This window comes from Sceloporus occidentalis, unplaced genomic scaffold (assembly GCF_023333645.1).
Source record: "Sceloporus occidentalis isolate IW3139 unplaced genomic scaffold, rSceOcc1.0.p SCAF_2, whole genome shotgun sequence".
Lineage (NCBI taxonomy): Eukaryota > Metazoa > Chordata > Lepidosauria > Squamata > Phrynosomatidae > Sceloporus > Sceloporus occidentalis.
In genome coordinates this window covers 108,143,883-108,165,201 of record NW_028316982.1, presented here as the reverse complement: position 1 = coordinate 108,165,201, position 21,319 = coordinate 108,143,883, and the positions used below count along the sequence as shown (strand labels likewise).

Here is a 21,319-nt window from a genome sequence, read left to right as displayed (position 1 = left end):
ACTGTAGAGAAGGGAAACTCAACTCACCCTTGGCTTGTTCTGATCAGGGTTCAGCCAAACCCAGAAACATCAAAAAGTGGCTCCTGCTTTCCTGGTACATTTTAACTATGTTGGTATGCAAGGAAAGGTCTGTTCTCCTTCTTTGCCTGTGGACTGCCCACATTTGATCTCTGACATCTCTACTAATAAAGATCAGGTGGTAAGTTATAATACAGAATACTGAATTCTGTATGTTCTGGCAACCAAAGTGTTGATTCCAATTGCATTATGATGCAACAGCTGATACGATATCATAAGTGCCTTACCCACAGTGTAAGAGGACTGTGATGTTGAAGAAGGAAAATGGCATTGAGGAAGAGCAGCTGTCAAGAGAACAAGAAACTCACCAAATAATGTAAAGATACAGTGGGTATTTCTTCTGGCAGACTTTTAGCAGCTGGGTCATATGTGTTCTCAAAATTACTGTTACAATTAGAGATGAATTTAAGGCAACCCTAGGTGTAAGAACCCAGAATGGTAAGGAGTAAGTGTACAAATAATAAGAACTGCCTAACACAGGGCCAGGGAAACCTTGGCCTTTATGTGTTTTTGACTACAACTCCCACAGTCGCTTGACATTAACTATGCAGGTTGGGGATGATGGCTGTTGTGGGGCAAAAATTTCTGGAGGATTAAAATTTCCCTGGTTGTTATATAAATGGTCAAGATAGTTGTGATTAAATATATATATACTGAAACATTTGGATTAAGAGAGGGATGGGCAACTCACTACCAGATGTACAGGTATACCTCAGTTAACAAAACAGATGTGTTCCTGGACATCATTTCTTCAACAGAAAATTTGGTACCAGAGGCAGAAATAACAGGAAATAATGGGAATGTGATCCTACACCTCAAAAAAAGGAGAACTATTCAACATGTGTCGGCAAATTTCAAAATAACAATATGCACAAGTGAAATGAAACAACATGGTCAGGGGAGCCTTGCATACCTAAGCAAAAACATGTTGAACCTTCTAGACACCCCATGGGGGCTTCTTCCAAAATGTTTCCAGGGATATTTTCTTTTCTTTCACAAATTTCCGCTTTTCTTATGATTTTCATTTTGATGGCCATATGTTCAGATCTATGATTTTTAAACTTGGTGGGGTAACTGGTGAGCCAAGGGAATTTGCTTTCCCCCTTTCACTCTTTTGCTTTTCCTGCATGATCAGTAAGCGGTTCCAAAGACAATTGCTATTTACCTTGCCTGTTGTAGGCACACACAGCCAGAGTAGGGTCAACTGAAAAGAATCCCATTCTTTCTCAGCTCAAGCCTTATTGAACTGTTTGCTGTGGGTATACTATTGCAATTCAGCAACTGAAAGTCTGTTTCTCTAGCTCTCTTTCACCATTCTCCGAATAGTAAAGATGAATTGGATAGCCCCCCTCAAAAATTTTTTTTGTAAACAGGGGCTTCTTTCTAAGAGGCTTTGATAACAGAAGTATTCCTGTAGGTTAGCCCAAACAGTGTCACCAGGGTAAGAAATGATAGGGCTTGTACATATGAAAAGCCATAGGCTCCTTGCCCTTCAATTAGGGTCTGTTTCAGTTTAGTATCTGATCCATTAGTGGGCGTGAAAAGATTTGAACGACAATCAAAATACAATTGCTTACACTCAAAGTTGCCCATGTGAACTGCACTTTGTGAGTGTGATCGTAATGGAGAAAAGGATTTATTTTCTGCTATGATTGCCATGATCACTTTGAAGTGTTCACATTTTGGCCCAACTCCAATTACATGCCAGCTGTTACACAGCCCATAGCTTACCCTATGAAACAGAAGGATGCCCGGCCAGGATGAATTCCTAGGAAGAGAGAATGGCCTGAAGTAATTGTGTTGGTGACTCATCTCTATAAACTGATAGTCACTTGCAGAAAGCTGGAGAAGACTCTCTAAAGAGTTCTGAAAAACATAGTTGCCAAACATCCTGTTCCATTCGAATGGAGCATGAATCTTACCCTTTCATTTCCAACCTGAGCGGCACTATGACTAGGCCATATGCCCAAGGTGAATCCATGTCCAGGGAGTGGGGTATTCCTAGCCACTATTTGGCTACACTTTTGAAGACAGGAAGACTGAAAGAGCCATCACATTCTCTTGGTCTCCTGCCAGTGATTTGATCGTAGTGAATGCCTCAAGCACCTCAAGCTGAGATTTTTACTATGACCAGAAAAGTAAATACACTGATGTAATGGTTATATCAGCATATGTCACTTGTACAGGATTCCAGACAGTGATCCCCAAACTTCTTGAAATCTGCCTAGAAAAATGGTTTTTGATGCAGTACCCATTGCTACTAGATCCTGAATTCATACTGATACATAACCAGAATCTAACTGAAGCCTGCTTAGACAATACTAAAACTAGATGGCAGATTTGTGAAGGACAGAATTATTAAAAGATGTTTCCCATGATAACTAAATGGAATACCTATGCCCCAGGAAAACAATCTTCTTGTCACTTTGCTGGGGGAACATAATAGGGAGTTCTTATTAACATCATAGAATTCAGAATACTTGTTTGGTAACTGCTGGAAGTGGATGAACTAGATAGCAAATATTATGAATATTTTTAGCAAGATTTGTTCTTACTGGCTGTATTCTCATTCCCTGCTGTTTATTATCTGTCTCCATTTCAGAACCTCCATATGGATGTGCCATATTTTTTGTATATTCTTAATTTTATCCAGGAGCTAATAAATCTATAAAAAATGAAGAGAGGTCAAAGAAGGTGCCATTGTGAAAGACTCCATTAGGTGCCTGAGAACAAATGAAAAATTATTTGTTTTTAAAGTAGGAAAATGAACAGAAAATTGCCTGTATAATTTGTGCCCTTTAAATTATTGTTCTTTTTACAACTGAATAATTTTGCAAACCTTGTGATGTTTATTCTGGAAGGAAGGCAGTGATGAAGAGTGGGAGTCCATTAGTACAACATGAACTAACACTGTGCTCAACAACTGTGACATTCTTTTAGTCTGTTCATATGGATAATAACTTAATTACACAATTAGCCATTTGTGAATCAGACATGTGATAGAATTGTGGTTGTAGGAATAGAGAAACAATTGTTCACAGCTTTCATCACTAAGGTTGGCTCAGGCATTCATTTGCCAGATTCAGATCAGTGGGTTTTGGGGGGGTTTGCAGCATTTTCTCCATCAAGCATACACACATGTGTGACTGAAGTGGTTGTTTCTGATAATATGCTTAAAATTAGCACAGCACTTCAAAGCTTTTTCCGTGTCTGTGTCTGAGTGTTGTTGTTTTTAACTTAAAACACTTTACTAGAAATTTACATTTCTGAATTTAGACATACCACCCATATATCAAACTTCACAGAATTGGGTTGCAGCATTCCTGAATGCCAAGCCATTTTGCTGGCTGAGGCAAAGTACATGAAAGCACAGGCACAGAGACACACACACCTCCAATCCATGTGCAAAAGCCACTGGGACTGGTTATAGTATTTTTCTTCATCTCTGGCAATGTGAGCAAATCTACCACAGAGCAGGCTAGTTTAAGGGGTGCTCAGTAACCTACTGGGTGACCTTGGGCAAGTCACACACTCACAACCTCGGAAGATGGCAATGGCAAGCCCCCTCTGTAGAAACTTGCCAAGAAAACCCCATGATAGGGTTGCCTTAGAGTCGCCATCAATGCATATACTGTAAAACTTGCTGTTTAGGCTTCTACACTGGCCTAAGAAGCTGGTGTGCTCTGTCACCGAGGCACTTTCATAAAGAATTTTATTTTGTAATTTCAGCCCATATAACGAGTATGTCCATATGTCAAGCTGGACTTGACATATTAACCATTAAAACTAGGATTGTATTAAATGGGTTTGACTTGTTTCTTGACACCATAATCTAAATCCAATTCAGTTCCAGCTAGAATGGACCAACTCAGACAGTAGGAACTTTGTAAGTCAATACATATGCAATTTCCATTGATTTGGCAGGTTTACTCAAGTTGGAACTAAAAGGTCTATAAACAAACTCTTTGTCAGTGTATGGTCACTTTCCCACAGTTTTTAAACCAACTTTCAAATTCCTGTAGCTATGTTGCTTGAAAAGCATACTTCCAATTAAGCTTTGAACTGAAAAGCATTTTGCCAAGTACGGTGCACCCTTAATATCTGCTGGGGCTTGGTTCCAGGATCCCCTGAGGATACCAAAATCCTTGGATGCCCAAAACCCATTATATACAATGGTGTAGTAAAATGGTGTCCCTTATATAAAATGGCAAAATCTGCTGTTTGGATTTGTGTGTATGTGTTTAAACTGTGGATGGTTGAATCTGTGGTTACAGAATCTATGGATATGGGGAAGGGCTGACTATATTGACAACAAACAGAATTTTTACATTTTTATCTTGTTCATTTTTATTCTTTAAAGTATTGAGATTATCAATAGTAGATACACTTTGAAAATCATATATACTGTATTAAATGTGAAGTGATTTGTGTTATGTTCAGTTAGCATAGCATACAAGCTATCCTAGCGTAAAAGCTATAAATAACTACTTCACAGGGTTATGTTCCACAGTAAGCATTTTGCTTTCTCTTATTTGTCCGTGATGCTCATTTGCATGAGTTAATTCAGAATTTTTATGTCAACAGAGCAAACTAATAGTTCATTACACAAGGAAAAAGAGAACACACATCAAAAAGGTGCTAGACCATGAAATTTGAGATGCTTTCAATACACAGAAAACGTACATGGGCAAAAGCATTTTTCTGAACATTTGACCACACTGCCCTTCAACTTTTGGCTGCATATTGACATGGATTCAGAATTTAGTCTTAAACTTAAGCCTAAATTCTGAATATTAGGTCAGTGGGGAACGACAAATTAATTGATTATGGAAAGAGAATCAAAATATGGTAATATTATCAGTGGATCATGTTTGGCAGCCTATCAGAAAAAACAATTAGAAGAGTTGGCCCTTGGTATCTGCTGGGGTTTAGTTCCAGGATCCCCATGAATACCAAAATCTGTGGATACTCAAGTCCCATCAAATACAATGGCATAGTTAAATGGTGTCCTATGTATAAAATGGCAAAATCAAGATTTTATTTTTGGAATACAGTATTTAAAAATGTATATTTTCAAGCAGTGTGTGTATGTTTGTATATATGTTTTTTTTAATCAAATAAAGAGCCCGAACAGACAGGCCAAAATAAAGCTTCTTCAGGTCACTTTGGAGGTATGCTGTTTAAATGACACATGCGACTTAAGAGGCCAGAAGCTTTGCCAAAGCTGTGCTCCAGTCCTTAGGACTGGAGTGTGGCTTTGGCACAGCTCCCGGCCTCTTAAGGCTGGATGGATGAGAGAGTAGAGGGGGCCATTGCTTCCAAGTCAAATTTTACTTTTTCACTAGGGGATGGTTCCTTTTTTAAAATAAAAGTTAAGATACAGTTACTTACATTGACCCATAGATAAGTCGACTCAGGTTTTTTGGGTCAATTTTTTGACCAAAATTTCTAGACTTATACATGAGTACATACAGTACCTTCAAAGTGATCTGAAGCAGCTTTATTTTGGCCTGTCTGTTTGGGCCCAATGTTTTTTTAAAAAAATAAATGCTGGAGCTCAGTGGAGGAGGAGGTGTGAGGGGGGATTACTAAGGATTCTGCAGGGTGTGGTATGGGAGGAGGTCAGTCAGGAATTACTGCACTGGGTGACACCAACTCTAGTGATGCCACTGATACGGGGCTTATTAACAAAATATTGAAGACTGATGAACGACCTACAAGAGTTTGACAGTTTTGTTGTAGGAAGGTTGAGCCATTGCTGAAGTCTGGGGAACACACTGCACCCCACAAGACTTTGCAAAACTGCCCCCTTATCCCCCTTTTAATTAATTAATTATGTGTAGAAATATACCCACATCTCATTGGAGTATGGAGGGAGCAGTCTCACCAAATCCCCACCACCACCATTTTATGCTGTGAAAGACTTCTTTCTAATCAGAAAGCTAAAAAAAAAAATTGCTGGGTGTTGCATGGTTCTTTGCCAAAACCTGCCATAGTGTGCAGGACATACATTTGTCAGCCAGTTCATCTGTTTATATAGCATCATTTCTAAAAGGCTATGGTGTTTGTGACGTGATACACCAAGGTCATGTTTTCTCTCTGGTAAACATTATGTGAGTTTGTATCCACGCTGCAAAAATAACCGTCCAGTTAAAAAGATTGTATGTACAGTGCTGTGTAAATTTACAGCGCTTTATAAATAAAGGTTAATAATAATAATAGTTTGACACCACTTTAACAGTCGCGGCACCATCCTGTAGAATCCCGATTCCTGGGATTTGTAGTTTGGTAAGGTATTCAGCCTGGTCTGTCAGAGGTCAGGTACCTCACAAAACTACAGATCCCAGGATTTTGTAGGATAGAGTCATGGCAGTTTAAGTGATGTCAAATTGCTTTATTTCTGCAGTGTGGATAGATAGACCAGGAAGGGAAAAGCAGATAAAAGGAGAGTGTGGAAGGTGGTGTTAATAGGAAGATGAAAAAGAATGCAATGAAGGATGCTCAGTGTCTGAAACAGAAGCTAGAAGATTTCAGAAGAAATCTAAATAAGATGTCTCTTGAAAATAAAAGGCAAATACTAGGCTTCCTTTGAATACAGCAGAGATAGAGGAAGGCAAAAGAAGGCAAAAGCAAGCTCCCTCAAAGTAATTCTTGCCAAAAGGTTCAACTTAGGGTTGCCATAAGTCGGAAACCACTTAAAGGCACGCAACAACAACAGCTTCCCATAGTGCAAGAGGGTGCTATGGTACCTGCACCATAGCGCTCGATGAGATTTCTAAGCATAAAGTCTTTTTTCCTTGTTTAAAATGTTTGCTAGCCCTCATGATTTTTCTGTATCAATGAAACGACCTCCAACTGCCTGCTTTCTTCAAAGGATAACTCTGCAATTTGAGAACATCCGGAGATGTTCAATGCTGTCTATTTCTGCATTATATTTTGCATTTCATCTCTCCTTATCATTTGAATCTTTATGTGGCCTAATCCTTGGCAATGGAGTGTAGAGAAAATTAAAAAAAAAAACCTTGCAAATATAGAAACTATTTGTTATGGGACTTCCAGGCAACTTTCTTCCAGAGTTGGAAAAAGTTCATATTTTGGACTATAATGCCCAGAATCCCTCATCATAGTCCTGGATGACAAATGGCCAATGCACTCAACCACTCAACATTGTGGTCATTAAGTACAAAAAATTGACATGTTTAACCACAGGTGTTTTCTGCTGGAATTTTGTGTCACAATGAAATGAGTAGCAGTTAGACAACTTCTTGATTTACAAAATAAAGGTAAAAAGTCAGTTTACAAATAAATTAAATTAATGTCAGTATTTTGATCAATCAATACACTTTCGTTAGAACATCATAATGTTGCATAGTTTGGACGTTTGGTGCCTTTGAGGTCATTTATATCCCTTCTTAACGGCTTGATGCTGTTTTTGCTGTTTATGCTGATATTTAAGATATGCAGCTACACCTCACTATGTTTGTGAGAGCTTCATTTGCTGAATTCTTGCCCATAATGCTTTTCATGGGAAACCTCTAGGAGACATACTTTTTATCTTGGGAGATGAGTGGCACTGTTATTTGGCTGAAACCTAAGAGCAGTTTTAAAATATTCTGTTTTGGACTACATGTCCTAGATTCTCTCAGCCAAAATGGCCAGTGGTAAAGTTGTGGAAAGTGTAGTAAAAAAATAATAATAATAAATCCAAACACTGTCAGAGAGCCACTGTCATTATGATTTCCCCAGTTAATACAAAATGCTTTAGCTTGGCTTTCTCTTTAGCCTGTTTGGTTTTCCATTTCTCTTTCTGCATTCCTGATGCTGCTCTGTCCTTTTGACCCATCCTCCTGTCTCTTCCTCTTTTTCCTCTGCGTTGTCTGTTTGCATCTCCCTATCTTCTTTTGCAGTACGAAGCTGATAAACATCACATAATCCTTGCCACGTTAGCACTGGCTGGTGGCAGTACTGCAGGGAAAAGCTGCTATGCAGGAGAATGTCTAATTTTAGTACTGGCAGTGCTCCTTGTAGGGGTCAATGGACGATTGACTGGTGCATCTTCTCTGTGCAAGCTGCAGAAATTTGATGGAGCACTTTTCAGAAACTGCAGTATAACTTGGATATGTCTGGACTGGTCACTGAAAGTTACCGCACAAGAAATAATTCTGAGACCCACCTTCATAAAATCTGATACAATTATAAAGGGACATGTTGTATGTGCTGGCATTTATGTAGTTTGGCTCAAGCTCAAGCAAGGGGAAAAAAACCCAAAGATCTTTAATAGCAAGAGATGGATTGTACAGTATAGTGCTTTGCATGCTAATTGGCTGATCCAATAGTTTTAACTGTCCTAGGGAGCAGAGCCAAAATAAATGCCAAGAAGCAAATCCAAAGCTGAAATTATATGTGCTAAGGCACAGTATGTAAAAAAAAAAAAATCCCCCCAAAGAGATCAAATCGAACATGATTCCATGTTTGGCAAGTGATGGTCAGTTCTGGACTAGAGATTCTAAAAGGAAGAGAGTCAGTCTCAGAACCCTTCCATCCAACTGTCATTATCTACCTTCCTCATCAACTATCAGATTGTCAAGGTATATCTACATGGTACAGTTATAGACGTTTGATACCACTTTAAATGCCTGCCTCCATTCTCCTTTGATGAGATATTTAAGGATTCTCTCCTGTAGGTAATAGTTTAATGCTCTCTTTTTTATGTTTTTACTTGTCTTTGAGTTTTTTAAAAAATGGTGGGCCACTTTGAGTCCCCTTTCTGGGGGGAAAGCAAGATATAAAGATGAGGAGGATAAGGATGACGATGATGAGCACGTTAGTTCTCTAGCACAGAATCTGATGTCTGTCAGTAAACTACAAATCCCAACATTTCATAGGATATATCCAAGGCCACTATGTATAATGATGTCATTCTGTGATAACTCTTTAGTGCAGATATATTCACAGGATGCTTCAAATCAGTCCTTTCACTTATAAAAGCCAACCTTTCTCTACTGGAGCCCTTTCTCAGGTCCCTTGTAATCCGGTGATATAGCCATCTCTAACTACAGTTCACTCCTTCAACCCTAGCCAGTATGGGCCAGTGGCCATATGGTTGAGCATAATCAGAGTTGTAGTCCAACACATGGTGGGAACCCACTCGCTGAAGGCAGATATAGTCATTTATATCCAAATAGGAGTCACAGTAACTCCTATTAAAAAATTTCAGTTCCATGTTTAGGGCATGCATTTTGCATACAGAAGCTCCCACTTCCAGTCTTTGGCATGGCTCCTTAAAAGGATCTCAGTTAGCAGATAGTGGGGTCCCAGACACACTCATTTTCATGAGGTCCTGACCAACAATAATCTATTGAGTAAGTGCATCATCTTATTTATTTCTTTACTAGCTGTAGCCGGCCACGTGTTGCTGTGGCTCAGTCGGGTTAAATGGAAAAGAAAGAAAAGAGAAAGTGCACGTTTCTGAAATATTTAATTTCACAATGCTTGTGGGTATACAATATTTTTTGTTGTTCCGTTGTCTATGTAGATATAGAGATTGTCTGGAACACGCAACATATAATTGTCCATGTGAGAAGCAATTCGTGTCTAGATCTAAACCGCACAATTCTAAAGATTGGCCCTGACCTTTGTTGATGGTGATTGCAAACAGCAATCGAATATTTAGTATAGCATGTGTTGCTGTTACGTCGAACAGATGACACTGTTTTTGTAAATACTGTAATATTTTTACCTGTCACAGGTGTGACATCTATATAAAGTAGTTATATGTATATAAAAACGTGTGTATTTGAATGGAACGTTGTGTCAAAATTTCAAAACAATCGGTGAAGAACTTTAGGAGATCTAAGATTATGAACAATCGAACATTTACATTTATTTATTTATTTTCTATCCTTCTTCAACTCCAGTATTGGGTTTCAAGGTAGTTTTTGGCAATTAAAACAGAAAGAAAACACAGGTAGGTAAAAGCAAATCAAATATTATACGTAGTTAAAAATATCCGATCTGTGGAATTAAAAGCAATTTAAAACACATCCTTTGGAAAGGCGAGAAATAAAAATGGTAGAACACACAATTAAAGCCTTTACCTTGTAAAGCAATCAGTTCCCTAGAGTCTGTTGAAAATCCCATTCATTGTTAGTGCATTCTTGTTTTGCTCAATGTGGGATAGGTTGTGCATGTTGTATTTTGGGAAGGGGTTGATGCCAACATAAAAATTATACCTACATGTGCTTTCTTGGTGTGTGGCAGATGGCTGTAGTTATAGTGGAGGCAAAATTCGGAAGAAGTATGACTTATTTCTTAGTACAGGCAACCAGACTGTATACATTTTTACAAAAACAATGGTAGGAAAACACAAAAGCAAATGACGCATTTCTTCTCAGGGAAAACTTGCTTGCCTTTTTTCCTCATTTTTCCTTTCTGCATGAGTTTTAGTATGGATTATGCTCCTTCCAGATGCTGTTGGACTGCAACTCCCAGCAGCCTAGCCTGCACAGCGGACAGTGAGAAGTGGGAGGAGTTGCCACCAACAACTTCTGGAGGGCCACACAGTTTGTATCCCTAGGTTAGAATCTGAAAGCTGTTACACCTTCCTTATTTTTGATAGACATGCTTCTTAACCTGACCTGTGCTTGATGTAGAAATTGGTATGAATTACACCTGGCTCCAACCCTTTTGCTTTGGCCCTGCTCACCAGTGAGGCTCTGAAAGACCTTCCCAGATTGCATGCAAATCCTAGATCAAAAATAAATAATAATAATCGCCACTTCTATTGTGGCAGCTTGACAGTTATTTCCAGGGGAATTATTGTTAGATAGCAATTTCCAAATCACACAAAAAAGTTACATGGCATGCTTATTGTTGCTTAACAGCTTCTTCCATCTGATAGCCACCATAGCTGCTAGTTTAAAAAAATTATGAAAAGTGAGAAAAGAGCCAGACATGGAGATTCGTTCATTTATTCTATTTATAGGTTGCATCTTTACTGGAAGTAGTGCTCGCAAAGCAGCAGACATAAATGAAATACAAAATTTTAACTGAAAACATAAAAGCAGGTCAATTAAAAATACATTAGCAAAAAATAAAGAAAGAAAGGACCTGATGTATGACCTCTGATCCTTGTCGGAATAGGTTTTGTTGTCCTGTAATTGCATTGTATGTTTTTGGTCTGTTAGCTGACTTGAGTATGCTTGCAGAAAGATAGACATAAATAAACTTAATGGGGCGAGAAGAGGTGGGAACTTCTCTTGGTACCAAATTCCCTTTTGACATAGGCATGGCTAGTGCCATCTTTGTCACTCTTTGCAGTCAAAAGGTGAAAAGTCTTTTGAAGTTGGAATATTATTTATTTATTTATTTATTTAATGGTAGGATTTTAATTGTTTCCATTTCTTTTATGCTATTTATTGCATATTCTGCACATTGCACTCAGGGCCAAAACTGAAGCACATCTAGTAGATGTTTTGCTAAATAAATAAAATAGATAAAAATAAAATAAGGTAACATAAAAAAAATTAAGCCATGTTCTAAGAAGTTGAAACATTCTCAGAATTCAGGAAAGTCAGTTTTCAACTACAGCTGACATCTTGTTAGTGTTATGATAGTCCAACTTACACCACCATAGTCTGACTGTGACTCTGGAAACCAGGGTTCGATTCTTGGCTCAGCCATGAAACCCAATGGGTGATCTTGGGCAAGTCACATGCTCTCAGCCTCAGGGGACAGCAATGTCAAGCCTCCTCCAACAAACCTTGCCCAAAAAAAACCCATGATAGGTTTGTCTTAGGGCCATAAGTTGGAAACAACTTGAAAGCACACAACAACAACAACACACGTTTTTGATCACTATGGAAGTCGGAAGTCTGTTTCGACCATGCAATGCCCTCAATCCCTTCAGCCGAGAGGGATGCAAAGGTTGGTTTGGTGTGGGGTTACATTGAGAGGCATGCTTCCTGATGTATGGCCTCAAACTAAACTACCGGTCTCCTCCAGTCAGCTTGGCCACTGGCTATGCTGGATAGGATATTCAGAAGACTGTAGACCAAAGTTACTTTTCTGAGCTCTGCAGATTTTAAACTCTGTTGATTTCAGTGGGAAAGATATAAGAAACTTTTAACCTCACCTATTAAAACTAATTGGATCTAAAGATGGATCACTTTGGCTGGATTCTGTCCTTTAATAACTAAATACCTGAATTATCTTGAACCATTGGTCTGAGAGCAGGGTCGAAAGTTCTGGTAGGGTTGCACAATAAAATGATGTTACTATCATTTTACTATTATTGCTGCTAGGTTTGTTATCAAACATTTACATTCCTGTTGTAAACATTTGAAGCTTTCATAATGCTATGCTCAAAATACACCTCTAAGATTAACTTTCATATTCATATATTTTTCAAGTTAACTAATAGCGGCTGGGGTTAGCTATTAAATTAGCAAAGCAATTATTTCTGCATCGCTAACAGTTCTCTCTGACATTAATTACTTCCTATGTCTCTCAGGATATTTTTGTTTCAAAAAAGAGGCACACTGGCTCAGCCCCACTTTTTCTATGATTTACTGTGAACCAGACTGTGAAGTCTTAACTAAGACTGAACAAATTTAGTCATGTGGATAATCCCATTGGTTTTGGCAGGCACTGCTTATGAGAATGCAAATAGTCGTGTATTGTAGATAAAGATGTACATTTTCTAGGCCCTTGTATGAAACACTACAGGTTCAAGCAGCAAAATGGTGTTCTCTTCAGTTGCCATTTGAATTTTGCTATTCATACAAAAGAACAAATTGATAAATAGGGCTGTACCACTTCAGATTACAAGTCAGAAATGAGTTTTGTGGATACTGCCTGGTTTAGTATGGGTTTTTTAAGTTAAAAACGTGTTCAGGTAGTAAGCTGGCAATTCAAGGAGCAGGCTGAGCTTAAAACGTTATTTTTATTTTTACTTGCAAGAAGTGTGGGTCTGGGATTTTAAAAGGAGGGATTAAAAAATAACACATAAACACATACTTGTTTAGCCACCATTGATCCCATTTTGGGAGAAAGGCAGGATATAAGTGCAACAAACAGAAAAACAACCAAACAGGTTTCCTGACTTATCAAAGAACAAGAATGCCTAAATTTGGATTGGGAAGCTCCTGGTTTTGAAAATGGACCTGAATGAAGTGTTTTCCCTCTACCACCACCAAATGCACTGGGAAAGGGGGGGGGGGGAGGAGCTCTTGATGACGTGATATACAGTGGACCCTTGTTATACACTGGGGTTTGGTTCCAAGATCCCCCGTGGATAACAAAATCCATGGATGCTCAAGTCCCATTAAATATAATGACATAGCAAAATGCTGTCCCTTATAAAAATGGAAAATCAAGGTTTGATATTTGAAATTTATACTTTTTTTTAACATTTTCAAACCGTGGATGCTTGAATCCATGTACAAAAAATCTGTGCATAAGAAGGGCCGACTGTACTATGTAAGTGGCTGTAATTAAAAGCAACAGACAGTAAAATAAAAACTCCGATTTATGGTGAGTCAGAATCTGGGAGAATCTTGATTCAACTCCTGCTTTCAGAACACCCCTGTCACCATATCCATTAACCATGTTGGCTGTGGGATTCTGGAAGCTGTAGTTCCAAAAAGCAAAAAAGCAACAGTTCCAAGTTCAGCCTGTCTGCCTTACTTTTCTCTATTTTGTGCACTCATCCAAATCTTGAAAATCTTAAAATTGCCAACCTTAATCTTATGGTTTATTGAAAACTATTCCTTTTCATTTTTCAGAGAATGTATGTTTGGTAGCACACTTAATTAGTCCTCTTGATAATAGGAACACCATTATTAATTTATTTTTAATCCTTTCTCTGGATAGGAAATAAATCGCAAGACAGTGGGATTGCAGAAATGGAGGAGCTTCCAGTTCCACACAACATCAAGATCAGCAACATCACCTGCGATTCTTTCAAGATTTCATGGGACATGGATTCCAAATCCAAGGAGCGTATCACTCACTACTTCATTGACCTAAATAAGAAAGAGAACAAGAATTCCAACAAATTTAAGCACAAGGTATGTATCTGTTTCAGTCAGCATGAGCTTTGATAAAGCATTGAATTCTGTTTGCTGCTCAGTCACTGTAAGATTTTTGCTTATTTTTGTTTTCTTTGAAAGGCTAAAGCCTTAGAAAACTTAAATTACCCCACATGTTGCTGTTAACTGCCTTCAAGTCAACCTGTGGATGAGATATCTCCAAACCCCTTTTTCTCCACTACTTTAGTTAGCTACTGTAGGTTCAGGCCTGCGGTCCATGGTTGTGTCTATCCATCTGGTGTGCAGTCTCTTTCACTTTCTACTACCCTCTATCTTTCATAACATTATTGTCTTTTCTAAATGGGTTGTGTCTTCTCATGATGTGGCCAAAGTACTACAACCTCAGTTTCATCATTTTGGCTTCTAGCGATAGTTCAGGATTGATCTGTTCAAGGACCCATTTGTTTGGGGAGGATTTGGCCATCCACGGTATCCTTAGCATTCTTCTCAAGCACCACATCTCAAATGAATTGATTTTCATCTTACACACTGTCCAGTTCTCACATCTGTACATGTTGAAGGGAAATACAGCAGATTGGACAATTCTGACTTCAGTGCTCAGTTGCATATCTTTGCTGTTTATGATCTTGTCTAGTTTTTTCATAGCTGCCCCTCCTATTCCTAGTCTTCTGATTTCTGGAATGCAGTCTCTGTTCTGATCAATGTTTGATCCAGCGTATGGGAACACTTTATTTGAATTTCTTGACTGTCTAATGTGAATTTATGTAGATCCTCTATGGTCATTGTTTTTATTTTCTTTATGTTCAGCAGCAAGCCTGCTTTTGCACTTTCTTCCTTGGCCTTCCTTAGTAATGGTTCCAAGTCTATGATGTGTTCTTGCTAGTAGAAGGCTAGATTGGCACTAATGTAAGATTCTCCTGTCAACCCATTTGGCTTTTATAAGGAATGGAAAGGAGCCACTGCATTTTCCTTCACCTCACAAGCAACATCTCTCGAGCTGGCCCTGCACATGATGTACCTGGGTCTTCATAAACCGTTTGGTTTGGTTTGGTTTAGTTGGGTTGCCTGCCCAGGATCCCAAAAGGTGAATGAGTGTGTTTGAGTAGGTGTAGACAAGAGGCAAGAGAGTAAATCTGTAAGCTGAGGTGTACCTTTCTAGGAGATGGTATGTGCTTGGTTTACAGTATTCGTCTTTGTAGTTCATTTCATGTTCATGCCTGGCCTGATGCCTGCTTGTAAATAATTTTATGCCACTTGCAAGTGGAAAGGAAAATAATGTTGCTTTGAGGATTGGTGGCAGCATATCTATAATTCACTTGAGAATGTCAGCTTCCTGTAGTCAATTGAAAGTTGTTAAATTCTAGTGAATATCCATAGTTTTATAAGGAAAACGGAATGTCCCAGTACACTTCTCAAACAGAAACCTACTTCACATTGATCTGTCTCTGCACCATTTTGTAGATGTGATGAGAGATTATATAAAGAAAGGGAGAAAATACAGCACACACATGTATGAACCACCGTAGGCTGCATCTGCAGTGCGGAATTAATGCAGTTTGAAACAGCTTTAACTGCCATGGCTCTATATGGAATTCTGGGATTTGTAATTTCATCAGATATTTAGTCTTCACTGTCAGAGAACTCAGGTGTACTCTTCAGCAAGAATCAATATCCACAAGAAACCTAAGATCCCAGATTTTATAGGATGGAACCATGAAAGTTAAAGCAGTGTCAAACTGTATGAATTTTGCAGTGTGGCACAGCCATAGGTAGACCTAATATCCTTGGTGCTTCTTAACATACTAGTATCTATGTCCTTTGGCTAAACAACTTTGCAATACATTGTTGAGAAAAACAATACAAAGGGCAATACAAAATGCCCCCATTGTCACAAAAGAGGCACCTAAACAATAACGCAGACTAGTTATATGTATATAAATTGACAAGTACATCAATTTGCTTATTGATTCTGGCTGAAGAGTACATATTTTGCACCTTTTATACATGGGTTTTTCCTTTGAAGTGTTGGGCTTCAAAATGGTATGAATTAAAAAGAAAAACTGTTAGAATGAAGGTGTGGAGAATTCACCTTACAAGGCACTTCAAAGAGATGAAACCTGCAACTCAGTCTTGCTGCAAAATAAGCATTTTGAAGAGAGGGACAAAACAACATCTGAATAAACCAAAACACAAAATTAAAAAAATAATTTAAAAAAATCTATGTATGGAACTATAAACATTTGTGGATCAAATCAATAGCTATTCTAAAACAGTCTTGTTCATTTAGTCCGGCATTGCAGGCATGTGCTCTACCAATAATTAGTCCTGCTCCAACAGTGCAGGATTTGACCTGAACACGGATGTGTATCTGGATAATCCAGGCTCACATGGGATGCCATGTGCAAATTGGGATCCTACAAAGCTCTAGGTTGAGATTATTTTTTCCAGTCAAGTGTTGTCCATAGCTCAAAGATTTCTGCAGCATCTAAAAATCCCAAGAGGAATCTATCCATACAGCATGAAAAAATTATACTGAAGAGTATAAATGTGTATACTAGATATAATAAAGTGTCCATAATGCAACAGTGAATCCCAAAATAATTTAAAATTCATGGTGCAGAAAGCCTAGAGAGACAGCCTGCTGCAGTGGTTGGACAGTGTCTTGGGAGATTTGTATTCTTGCCTTACTGAGCAATGAAACTCACTAGGTGAGTTAGGGTCAAACTTTCCCTTACTCTCTCCCTAGTTGTTTGAGGTTGTAGCAAGGATAAAGTGGAGAGAGAGAAAGTCACATATGCATCTGTGGTCTCATTAGAGGAAAGACCAAATGTAAATATAACAAAGAAATAATCATCCAAATAAATAATAATAAAATAATCATCCAGAGTCCTTCAAAATCAGACATAATTTGTGTATTATTTTTGAAGTGTAAAGATGGAAACAAACTCACATGGCACTGTGTTTTTATGTCTATAGCATTGGAATTACAGTTGTACGTATTTTGTTAGACGTAGGTATTGGGAGCAGAGTGACATAAAGGAAAACCCTTAATGACACTTATGGGTTGGTCTTGGGGATCTACAGGTTCCAGTGCTTATGGATAAGCATTGTCATGAATTGTACCCAGATGCAAACTGGCAGCTCGTGCATTTGTTTTTAACATGGCTGAAAATACTCTCACTTCCTCATTTCCATTATGAGGTGGACAGTCACATTAAGTTAATGAAGTGTAATGGAACTGGGAGTCTAACAAAGACACTTCAGCCTTTTCATTACTCCAGCCCCTCAGTTCACTAGCAAATAGGATTAGAATGCAGATTAATTTTGCCTAATACTACTACCAGACCCTCTGTAAAACACTTTATAAATCCATAGATGCTACAACCACCTGCTAATTCTCTTATTTAAATCAGTAATTGGTATTAGTTTATATTGGAGCAGTTGGTGCTTTTTGACCAAGTCATTATTTCCTTGACCTTATAATCTGTAGCTACAATACCCCCACAAAGATTATAATATACTTTGGATACTATTAGTCCCTACATGAGTATAGCTATGAACAAGGGAGGTTTTAGATCATGATAAATAAATAAATAAATAAATAAATAAATAAATAAATAAATAAGAAAGATTATATTATGGCCAGGAAAGTCTGAATAGCTGTGTAGCAGGTTGTTGCATTCTGAATAGCTGGGCAGCATGCAACAACCTGCTATTGAAAAAAGGACATTCAAGATGAACAAATTTTATTTGGCATAAGTTTTTGTGACCCACAGTCCACTTCATCAGAGACATGGAGTGCTATGTCTGTTGACAGATCATTGTGCATATGGTTAGGAGAATCTGTGAAAAGGTATTTTTGGCCCGGAACAGACGAGCCAAATGTTCTGTGCAGGCACGGATTTTAGGATTAGGGACCACACACCAACCACACAGTCCCTAACTCTAGCATGGTGTGGTGCCATACTAATGGTGGTGCCCCATTTACATGGGCACCACCATTTTGACATAAGTGACGTGCAGTGTCCACATGTTGCTGCGCATCATTTATGTAACGAGTGCGCCAATGGCGTACTTGTTATGTCCACTGGGTGGCACAAAAATAACCCATTTTTTCCAGGTTTTTTTTTACTTTGGATGGACGCCATGCGGTCTGGTGGCTACAGTGTCCCTCTGCAGGGAAAAAGGCCGCCGGCAGGCTGCCCTTTCGGGGCAGTCTGTCCCATGCTATAATTAGGAAAATCAAAAGGAAATGAAATGCAAAAATGCAAACAGATCATAACTTTAAGAGTGGCCATTAATACAAAGTAGTTGGTTTGCAACCAGTCCAGTATTTACACCCAAGCTATGCAATCTACTTTTCAAAGACACAGTTTATGAGAGACCTCAAAACACCATTTTTTATATGTATTTTTATTTCATTTATTTTAGGAAATTTCCAGTTTCTAACAATAGTCACAATGATACATTTTTGCTAAGAGGCCTATTAAATCTGACATAGTTTAGAGCATCAGTAGGCCTTAACCTGGACCTGGCGATAAGACATACATTCTTACACTGTTGAGCTGCTTAACATTATGTAGTGTAATAAAATGTGTTTGTTCCTATTCAGGCCACAGGAGATACAGTAAGTGTTGCTCCACGTGATGACTTCTTATTCAGCTGTTTCACATTGGAATCTTGTTATAGAAAATGGTCGTCTGGAAAGCCACAATCAGGGGTGTAGCTACAGAGGGGCAAAATGAAGGCATTGCCCCTCAATACATATCGCCCTCCTGGATATATCCATTATCCCTCAAATTTCCAGCATTGCAGAGAATGAGATATTGATAATTGTTCTCCTCTAGGACTATTGCATTTGCTGTGTGCTCATTCCATTGATCACATTGTCTCCTTTTTTCCCCCTTTTGAGTCCTTAAACTATTTCTAAATGTTGAGGTTTTAAGTGACAATATTGGAAATTTGGGGGCTGAAGGAAAAATTCATGGGGGGGGGGCAGAATTCATATGATGGGCAATGCATTTCCAGCTTTGTGCTTATTTCCAGTCAGCATGGTTCAAACTTAGACAACAGCAAGGGTTAAACTGGAAAATGATGTCAAATAACAGTTTACTCTAATAAGAATATTTATTTAGCATCTAGAACAAAATGTGAATGAAAGATACTATATAGCTAAAATGCTTCCCCTTTGAAGACTTAACAGAGATGGCCCTCCTTGCAGGTAACTACAGTGGCCCCTCCACGTTCGCTGGGGTTAGGGGTGAAAGACCCCTGTGAATGTGGAAAAACTGCAAATAAAAAATCACCGTTCTTTTTACCTGAGAGAACCCCTCTCTAGGAATCTCCAGGTCCTTCAGTGCAACTCTGTGGTCAACATCTGCCGGAAGTTGATCATAGAATCATGCTGGAGGATTTACAAATGCCTAGAGAAATGTATTCTCTAGGAACATCTAGATTATCCAGCACAGCTATGGGCAGCCTCTGGCAGAATTGCACCAGACGCACTAGAGATTCCTAGAGATAACATGTTGATCAAAACTGGAAATAATCAAATCTGCAAAAGTGAAAGCCACAAACATGGAGGGCCAACTGTACTGGTCTTGAGGTCAGGCTAACTGAGGTCAATTAAGCAAACCTTGCACAGTCATCCAGAAAGTGCAGCTCTCAGTAACTGGAAACTGCAGATCCTGCAGGCACATATCAGCTTTCCATTATGTGGGGACAGATCAGCCTTCATTTCCATGCATCAGAAGGATTTTAATAAATGTTAAAATAGGATATGCACTCTTCTTGAAGTGTATTGCCTGCAGGGAATATTAATCAAAATAAAAAAGGAATGGGAAAGGGGGGAAAAGTTAACTGTCATGCCTTGAGATCTGATTAGAAAACCAGCAAGAATCTGAGCAGAATTCTGGGCATGTAAGAAAAAGGAGACTAAAGGACATTCAAGAAAAAAGAAAGAGAGCCTGCATGGTATACTGGTTTGAGTGTTGGACTACAATTCTGATGAACTGGGTTTGAATCCCCACTCAGCTATGAAAAACCACAGAATGACCTTGGGCATGTCACATTCTCTCAGCCTCAGAGGAAGACAAGAACAAGCCCCTGTGAAGAAATCTTGCCATGAAAACCCCGTGATAGGCTTGGTTAGGGTCGTCATAAATCATAGATGGCTTGAAGATACATAACCACAAACAAGTGGGAAAGGTGCATAGGACAACCTAAAGCACAGGGAACATGTGGCCCTCCTGATGTTCTTGGGCTGCACTCCCATCAGTCTCATCCAGAATGGCCCATCCTGTGGGATCATGGCAACTGCAGTCCCAGCAACATGTGTCTATGCATTCTCCATCTCTGAGCTGGAGCTTTCCATTGAAGGTATACTCCTCTGGAAGTGAGATTTAAACATCAGCAGTGAAGGGCAGCAGTTCAAAGCAGAGAGAGTGTATGTTTCTAGGTGGTGGCCTTAGTTATTCTTTGATGGCCAACCTGGGTGTGCTGAAAAATCAGGTCAGGGGGCAAATGAGGCCATTTCCAAGATGTGACTCCAAGTAAGCTTCTTCGCCCTAGATCAGGAGGCTTTTAAATTATCCTTCTAAAGTTGCCTCATTTATATATACTTTTTCTTTTCCCATTATCCAAAAGTTGTTTTGACTGGAGCCTAGCTAGCAATGAGTCATCAATTATGTAATTAGAAACATTTAACCTTTGGGGAGCCTTAATCTGTAGTCTCAAGATCCAGGAGGCAGCTTTCTTTTCAATTAAATTCTGTCATGAGGAATAACCAGCTTTACTAGGGCCCTGGAAGCAAAAGCAAGTAATGGCTTGCTAGTGGCAATGCCATAAAATGCTTCGCCAGGGGAGTTAATACTCGGCATCCCCTTCTGCATTCCTGATTTCAAATCCTCTATTATAGGCTGGATGTAATATAATGAATAACCTCCCAGCACCCAGTCTGGCACTTCCTAATACCCCTGAGGGCAGAGAAGAAAATTAAAACATCATAGTATTTGGAGGAAGCTTCCTGATCCCAGCTGGCAACAACTGAAGCATCAGAACTAACTCTTACGGAGATGCCCTTTATAAATGAATCTCTTGCCCTAAGAACCCTTTTGAGCCACTGTGGATTTAGGCAAGGAAGAGCTAGAGTCATCTCCTTCTTCAACCATTAGCCTCACTAGGGCTGCATC

At 38.9% G+C, this 21,319-nt stretch overlaps 1 protein-coding gene across 8 annotated transcripts in view; it reads left to right on the top strand.

The window, feature by feature from the left end:
• PHYHIPL (phytanoyl-CoA 2-hydroxylase interacting protein like) overlaps positions 1–21,319 on the top strand; it is a 127,766-nt gene that overhangs the window by 83,242 nt on the left and 23,205 nt on the right. For 5 of the 8 annotated variants that reach the window (XM_089510560.1, XM_089510562.1, XM_089510561.1 and 2 more), the window contains one exon: positions 13,951–14,147. In XM_089510560.1, coding sequence (XP_089366686.1) covers positions 13,951–14,147 — 197 coding nt within the window. Of the gene's footprint in view, positions 1–8,672; positions 8,763–10,024; positions 10,046–13,950; positions 14,148–21,319 lie in introns of those variants that run through there. The other 3 variants (XM_089510565.1, XM_089510567.1, XM_089510568.1) reach the window with 3 other exon arrangements.